General features: G+C 35.5%; 2 protein-coding genes across 2 annotated transcripts; one reads left to right on the top strand and one right to left on the bottom strand.

Moving 5' to 3' along the window:
- Positions 1 to 3025: 3025 nt before the first annotated feature.
- Positions 3026 to 5817, bottom strand: LOC120197174 (NADH dehydrogenase [ubiquinone] 1 beta subcomplex subunit 7-like). Its single transcript, XM_039198774.1, has 2 exons — positions 5431 to 5817; positions 3026 to 3156 (listed from the first exon to the last, which is right to left on the bottom strand). Exon 1 carries the CDS (start codon positions 5797 to 5799, stop codon positions 5443 to 5445), a length of 357 nt encoding a protein of 118 aa, XP_039054705.1. The 5' UTR covers positions 5800 to 5817; the 3' UTR covers positions 3026 to 3156; positions 5431 to 5442.
- A 1160-nt stretch (positions 5818 to 6977) lies between these two features.
- On the top strand, positions 6978 to 7976 carry LOC120197196 (short-chain dehydrogenase reductase ATA1-like). Its single transcript, XM_039198800.1, has 2 exons — positions 6978 to 7060; positions 7131 to 7976. Exons 1-2 carry the CDS (start codon positions 6984 to 6986, stop codon positions 7921 to 7923), a joined length of 870 nt encoding a protein of 289 aa, XP_039054731.1. The 5' UTR covers positions 6978 to 6983; the 3' UTR covers positions 7924 to 7976.
- Positions 7977 to 8182: the final 206 nt, after the last annotated feature.

Genomic DNA, 8182 nt, shown 5'->3' with positions numbered 1-8182 from the left:
AAGAACGACACTAATTATGATATACACTATCTTATTTCTTTTTCTTTTTCAACGAAAAATGAACCGACGGTACTATCATAAAATGAATGTAACGATGATGATATGTTAACAATCGACTTTATCACAATTCAAATATAACATATTAAAGATTGTGAGTATGTATTAATATAAAGGAATCAATATGAATATTCAAATAAAAGATAAATAAATAAAATAATTGAGTAAACATGAATTAAATGGATAATATTAAATCTAATTCATGTATATAATATATGGCTCTCTCGCCCATAAAGGGTCATGGGAAAAATTATTTTCCCAGCATTCGTAATATTATTTTTTGAACTATGGTTTTTTATTGGTATGAAGACGCTGTGCACTCTTGGTGTCTTCTCCACTTGCCTTAAGACGTCATAGAATATTCTTCATTTTCCTGAAGACGTATGCAGTCGTGGAGTATTCATATTTAGCTTGAAGACTCGTGGAGCACTTGGCGTCTTTAAGTTAATACTGTTCAATTCACCCTAGATGGAAAAATAATCCTCGGACTGGATTAAAAATCCCACTTACATTATCTTAACGATTTTCCTTATAACCCTAATATATATATATATGATTAATGAAGAAAATATACAGCACACCATATGGGCCATATGTTTTTGACTTTCCATCAATAAAAGCTGGAATTGTTCAATAAAAAAATTAATTAATACATACAAAGAAGATTTGATTGACGAAGATGTAGGTTTAAGTGATAAGTAGTTTTATATCGTTTAAGTTGAGTTTTAGGTTCGGATTTTTATGTATATAAAAAATCTCTGTTGACAGATTCGCCCATCAAAATTAGATATGAGACGTGAATCGATTCAGATTAATCAGAATGAAATCTTTGAATCCAGAGAAAATAAATAAATAAAACGATTTGATTAGCCAAACTATTCATGCACGTTACCAGCCGTAAAGGACAAAAGTGATGAGCTTTGTTGCATGTTAGGTTTCTAAAAAAACCAATAAAATCAAAGTATTAGGTTTTTTTTTGAAGCTTCCACATTGTTCCTCCAAACCTAAAACTTCCAAAACAATTCAAATTATTTTATATATTATTATTTTTAGTATGAAAAATAAATTCTCTATTATGGGTCATTGTCCCATACTTCCAATAATAATAAAAATAATAAAATATATTATAAATTTATATTCATGGAATTTGACTCCTTCATACAATCCAACCTTGATGTTTATTCTTACATTCCATCAACAAGGTTGTCATTTGTCACTTTTTAGCTAGCTGTTATCTTCAATCCCTCCAACTTTTTAGCATCACTTTATATATAATTGATTTATTTGTTCAAATATGTCATGCATTTCCCACAATAGGGTTTAGGGTGTGAACAACTATATGGACCGTCACCCAATGTTTATTGACCTAATCATTAATTATTAGGGTAGAGTATACAAATAGTCTTCCTACTATATAATTATTGACTATTAAAAGTTATAAAATGGTCACCGACTATTTATTATGTTTTAAACCTGTCATTTTATGTTAAAAGATAGACAATTTTTTTAAGTTGGACATTAATTAACATGATGACTGATATATGATAGTTGTTTGTGATCCTGAGATCATATTTTATCATATCATAATTAGCATGATAACGTTCAGTTAAGAATACCGTCAATTTTTTAACGAAAAAACGAGTTTTGAACATGATAAATAGTTGGATGATCACTTTGTAACTGTTTAATAGTCGATAGATTCAACAAAATAACACTCTATAGGATAATAACCTATTTCGTCAAAAAAAAAGTCGTAATTAATTGAGAAGTGAGTTTACCAAATAATAATTAAGATGAAAAAAATTCAGACCAAAAAGTTAAAAGGCAGAAACAGATCACGTGTGGTGTTGTGGATCCATGAAAGACTGAATGTGAAATTATTTGCAATTCGTCAAACATTGCTCGAATTTCAAGAAACGATCAGTTTGACTATCAGAGAAGATCATAAAGTTTCACATTTGGGTCGTAGTTTTAATTAATCAATATCCAATAGTAGAACATATGTAATGATATATTATATTTAGAGATAATGAGTTCGAGGATTAGCGTCGGTAATAAAATAATTGATTTATTATTATCAAATGGTTGAAAGTATTTAAAACATAATTACTTTATAATTGCCTCCACGTTTAATTCAAATGATCCGTTAGTTTGAGAAGATGTTAATGGTATAACCGTACCCGTTTATGAGATTTTGGTGGTCTTAAGATGAATAAAAAAAATTAAGTGATATTACGGTCACTGTAATTATTTTGATTGTGAATTTTTAATAACATATATATCGTGAGCATAATGGTCATGGATATCGTGATTTTAAATGATGTCGTCGTCACTACATAACGATCACAGTTGTGGTTGCAAACCGTTATTTAAGTAATTGTTCCTAATAACAAGTTTTTAAAAAAATTATAAGGGTAACTTCATAATAATAAGTTTTGGAAGATCCCTAATAACAAATATTAAAAAAAAATATTAAGAGTACACTCGTAATAATAAATACTAAAAAAATTAGACCCTTGATAACAGGTATTGAAAAAATTAGACCCTTAATAACAAATGTTAAAAAAATGATGACAAAAAATTAGATATTTATACAAATATTAGAAAAAAATAATTATAATAATAAGTCTCCAATAATAAATATTAGAAAAAATGAACCCATAATAATAAATATTAAAAACAAAAGCAAACCCTTAATAACAAATATTAAAAATCATTTTTTACAAATATAATGTATTATAAAAAAATTACGGCCCTAGGCAAGTACCTCTCCTGCCCAAGCCCAAATACGACCTTGGGTATCATTAGAAGGCCCTGGGCAAGTGCCCCTCCTACCCAAGCCCAAATACGACCCTGGGTATCGTTAGAAGACGTTAGTTCGTTATCGCACATCGTTTTGATGAAAAAATTGTTAAATATGATAATCGTGTCTTGGAACCACTTAAAAGATGTCACAAAAACCATGTATTTGATGAGCAAATTTATTCCATAAACAAGGAAATGGTATCCCTTTTACATGAGTTCAGGACAATACAGTTCTTACTCTCGATCGGATTCGAATAGCAATGCCGACATCCACCAAAGCTGTTAAAAACCTTCCTGCCATGTTTAAACCAGGTATGATAAGCATAACGTATGGAGAACAAAACAAAAGTAGAGAGCAATGTCGATTATAACAACGAGCACGATACTACAATGTCCGTCGTTCCACTAAATATAGAATGCACATTGTGGCTTTTATAACAAGGCACATGCTTCTCTGCTCGGATAACAACGAGCTGGTGCAGCATGCTAAATTCAAAACAGGCACATAAACAGCCTAGGCCTGGTATGTGCCAAGGAAACAGTGCTTAGCATTTGATACAACTGTTCAACGCATGATTAGCCATGGACTACAAATTACGAATTCGGATGAGGGAGAAGTTTAATTGATCACCGAGGTGCACTTATGTATATCCCTTGTGGCACATAAGTAGGATCGGATTCCATAGTTCTCTAGGCACATAAGTATTTAAGCACCGTGTTTATGTTAATAATGACTAAAAGAGGAAGCCTTAAAATATGATAAGTGTTTAGAACTCCTTAATCTCATAAATCGATCAGTAAAAGAACCAAAAGCAAAGGACTTCTTTATCTGGATCGTATCACAATTTACCCGCCATCAGAATCGAAGTAATCTCAGTAGAAGCAGCTCAGTCCCAAAATAGTATTCTAAGTCCCTGACTTCTTCATTCTACAATAATCCCCTACAACACCCTTTTGTCAAACCTTTTTATTCGAGTAGTTCCCAACGTGTTATATACTCAAAAGCCTTAAGCAACCACACTAAAGAAATTATCAGTTTCCCTCCAACACATCCTACTAAACCTCGCATTTTAGTGATACTTTCAGTAAAGCATTTTGTTTAGGATCTAAGACAACTCAAAATGGTAGATGTAACACATCAGACACCGTTCATTGCTTGCTCGGCAGTAACTTTTTGCAGAACTCACACGTAGAAGCACTATTGTGAGGGGAGAGCAAACTAAAATGCAAAAGTTTTACAAAAGAACAGTAATTGAGTTCCTAATCTAAGAAGTTTTATGAGTATGATGTTTTAGTGCTTTCAGAATTTGAAAAGAACATATTCGTTCCTCCTAACTTCTATGTCCAAGCTTTGCGATTCAAGACAAGCCGATGCACCAGAAAATGGTATCTATGTCTGAGCCTCACCTTACCATGTTTACCAAACAGAGGGCGACAATGTCATCCGAAAATTTGATTTAAACCAGAAATATCATTCAATACACTAACTCAGGCCTCCTATGATATGTCAGTTAAATTTTGGATTAGATTTAGACCAATACCACTTGAGGGAAATAAACGAGAACAATCAAACTAAATGACTAATCAGAATTCATCTTCAGTATGTAACTGGGATATTACGCTTTCCAATGCCTCAGCACTCTCCAGTTAAACGTCCATTTGTTCCTTATTCCGTAACCACAATATCTTATACTGATCATAATCAACATAGTTCCATCAGCTAAGATACTAATTCATTGAAAATAAATAAATATGAAAGTAACCTAATTGTGCAAACACAACTACCTTCACCGGTCAAGATACCCCAAAAAAACCCATTATGGTAACCAGAAAAAGCATGTGTATATAATCCGATTGCTCGCAAAACATAACATGAAATCTCATTAATCAAGATCCAGAGAACACTTGCAAGCATTAGCCGCCACATGACCGTTCAAGATCTTATTTAATCCCATTTTCAGAGGCTCTACATGGACATAAAGTCCAGAATCTGTGCTGTTCTGACTCCCTATATACAATACTCTATACCACAAGGCAAGAACAACCTAATTCTACTTCCAAAATCTTCAAAATGAACACAATTCTATGGACTAACCGAACCGGAAGCAAAAATCGAACGAGCAGGGTACATTCCAGATCCCCTGCTCTTTTCAATCAAATACCAGACGAACCAAAGACTGAAAGAAAAAACGAGTTTTTTATTCGAAGACAGGAAACCGAGTTCCTTAAAGTATCGATAATCGAGTGCCTGAAATTCATTGATTTGATAATCAACGGGGATAAAAGAGAACACCTAAACGCTTCAATTCAACACTAAGATCAAACAGTAAATTTCTATTCAACTTTTAGCAGCAAACCCTTGATTAAAACAAAGCCCTGTTGAGAAAAACAAATCCCGATCATCCAATAATCTATCTGGTCAATTCAAAAAGACCCATGAAAACAAAACCTAGCCTGCTCAAAACCCAAAAAAGTTCTGAACTTTAGAACCCGTACTTTAAATTCAGAGAACCCATCAACAAATCATGCAAAAAAGAAAGAAGAATAAAGAAACGAAATTTAACTCACCGTGGAGGTAGCTTAAGTATCAGCGGTTTTGGGGATGAGAGGGATGGATCCGCCTTGTTTCCCCGCCTGTTTGAATTTGGCCTCTTCCTCACGGATCTTCTGCATCTGCAGCATCCTCTCCATGACGAGCTCGTACTCGCACTTCTCGTACGAGTGGCGTTCGTTCTCGCATTTCCAAGGCAAGTAGAACTCGGCTTGCCGGCACTTGTTGAGTGGGATCAAAAGGTGAGCGCAATGGTCTCTGTATGGGATCGGCACCTTGTTCGCCACCATTTCTTCCTGCGTTGCAATCATCTTCTTCGACGAACCCTTCACTTCCATTTTTTCTGGTTCCTCTCTCCTTTGATCCGAACAAAATTCTTGGGTCATGGACAAAAATAAAAATCCCTACTTGGCTAGATTTATCTAATTCTTGTGCTTTTTTGGGTAAAGTATACAAATGATACCTTAACTATATGATACTATTTTGTTAGGTTCACCGACTATTAAAAGTTACAAAATGATCACAATTATAGGATGCTGCTTTGTCGAGTCCTCTACTATTAAAAGTTACAAAATAGTCACCGACTATTCATTATGTTCCAAACTCACCGATTTCCATTAAAAAATTAATATAAATCAGAGTTGGATATTAATTTGTTGTCTGAGATATGATAGTTGTTTGAGATTCTAAGATCAGATTTTATCATATCTCAAACAGATATTAACATCTAGTTTAGACTGTCATCAATTTTGAACAGAAAAATATGCGTTTGAAACATAATGAATAGTCGGATGATCATTTTGTACTTTACCATTGTTTTTTCATCATTTACCTCATAATTCAGATTAGATTTTTGGTCTAATATTGATTTTAGTCCCTCTACTATATTAATGTCAACTAGCAGCGTCATTATTATAAGGCATGATGACAAATTCAGCCTCTAATGTTTCTATAAATATTCAATTTGGCTCCTATTCTTTTTTCGAGTGCATTTTAACTCCAGCCCATTTTAATTTTTTTTATCAAAATAACCTGTACTAGATGAAAAATATTAATTGACTAACGATCAACATAAGTTACTGATGTGACATAATCTCTCTATTCTATACTAAAATGCTACTTTGGATGAATGGGAAATACGTCGCTCTTTGATCTGCATAATAAGACCTACGAGCTCTCTGTTTTATGGCAGAGATCTCTCCACGCCAAGGAACCAAATCACAATAGGTCGAAGACCTCCTTTTCTTTCCAATTAGTCAAATTCTTACTTGGGAAATTGTGGTCGACCCCGACTAGATGACGTGGGCTTGAAGAGGGACAGGTCTTGTGACTTGTCTAGTCAGACATGAAATTAGAAGGTAGCAGGTTGTTGTAAAGTAGATATCAACCACATGATTTTAGAAGGAGAATCCATGAACAGAACATTACCAAGCTTCTAGTTTGGAAGTAGTTGTTGAGGATGTAAAGAGTGCCCAACTCTATTATATATAAAACAATACCAAAAACACTTCAAAATAGCCTCTTTCAGTTTATATATATATATATATATATATATATATATATATACACCATGTTTGCTTATGTTGTGTATGCAATGGAGCAAGGTGTTGATAAGAACGTTGATTTGCAGAGTTCATCTACAAAAAGGTTAGTTTCCAATGGCTACTCCAACACCCTTGTTCGATTTCGACTCTAAATGGTTTCGGTTTTTTTGTAGGATGATTGGAAAAGTTGTGGTCATAACTGGTGGTGCGAGAGGGATCGGAGCTGCTACGGCTAAATTGTTTGCTGAGAACGGGGCATCCGTTGTCATCGCAGACGTTTTGGATGAATCGGGGACGGTTCTTGCCGAATCCATCGGGGCTCGCTACGTCCATTGCGATGTATCGAAGGAGAGCGACGTCGAATTGGCTATCCAGCTTGCCGTCGCATGGAAAGGCAAACTCGACGTGCTGTTCAGCAATGCTGGCATTGGAGGCACTGCGAGCAGCATAGTCGACCTCGACATGGAACAAGCGAAGCATCTGATCTCGATCAATCTGCTCGGAAATGTTCACGCGATCAAGCACGCCGCGCGAGCCATGCTGAGATGCGACACGAAAGGTTCCATCATATGCACATCGAGTTCGGCTGGCATCATGGGAGGGCTAGCGTCTCACCCTTACTCTCTGTCGAAAGCCGGCATCCTCGGACTGATGAGGACCGCCGCGTGCGAGCTAGGCGTGCACGGGATCCGTGTGAACTGCATCTCTCCACACGGCGTCCCTACGGATATGCTCGTGAGCGGCTATAGAATTTTCCGAGGGAAAGAGATGACGCCCGAACAAGTGGTTAAACTCGTTGGTGAACAAGGGAGTTTATTACGCGGGAAGGCTGCAACCGTCGAAGACGTTGCCCGAGCTGCGATGTTCCTCGCAACTGATGGTGCCGGATTCATAACAGGACATAATCTCGTTATCGACGGCGGATATACTTCCGCGATCGGCAGCCTGAGTTTCATCTACAAATAGCAAAAAAATCGGGAAAACGAAAAATAAAACAAAGAACAACGTACTTGATATGTAAACATGATTGAATGCAAACACATTCAATCAAACCAACATAGTTGTACTACGCCTTATATTGAAATACATGCAGTTTTTATCTTATAACATCACAGGTGAATTTCTCTCCATATCAGAAGGAACTTTAAAGAACCCTTCTGCTTTTACTTCGAGACGCCGACGACGTACACCGACATTATAGTTGTACGTCTTTGCGCATTGGGCC

Source organism: Hibiscus syriacus, unplaced genomic scaffold (assembly GCF_006381635.1).
Source record: "Hibiscus syriacus cultivar Baekdansim isolate YM2019G1 unplaced genomic scaffold, ASM638163v2 tig00117047_pilon, whole genome shotgun sequence".
NCBI lineage: Eukaryota > Viridiplantae > Streptophyta > Magnoliopsida > Malvales > Malvaceae > Hibiscus > Hibiscus syriacus.
Note: the sequence above shows the minus strand (reverse complement) of the source record. Positions and strands in the feature narration are given on the sequence as shown.

Coding starts and splice junctions, on each gene's coding strand:
- LOC120197174 (XM_039198774.1), bottom strand. CDS start 5,799: ATGACCCAAGAATTTTGTTCGGATCAAAGGAGAGAGGAACCAGAAAAA.
- LOC120197196 (XM_039198800.1), top strand. CDS start 6,984: ATGTTTGCTTATGTTGTGTATGCAATGGAGCAAGGTGTTGATAAGAAC. Junction 7,061..7,130: donor CAGAGTTCATCTACAAAAAG/GTTAGTTTCCAA, acceptor GTTTTTTTGTAG/GATGATTGGAAAAGTTGTGG.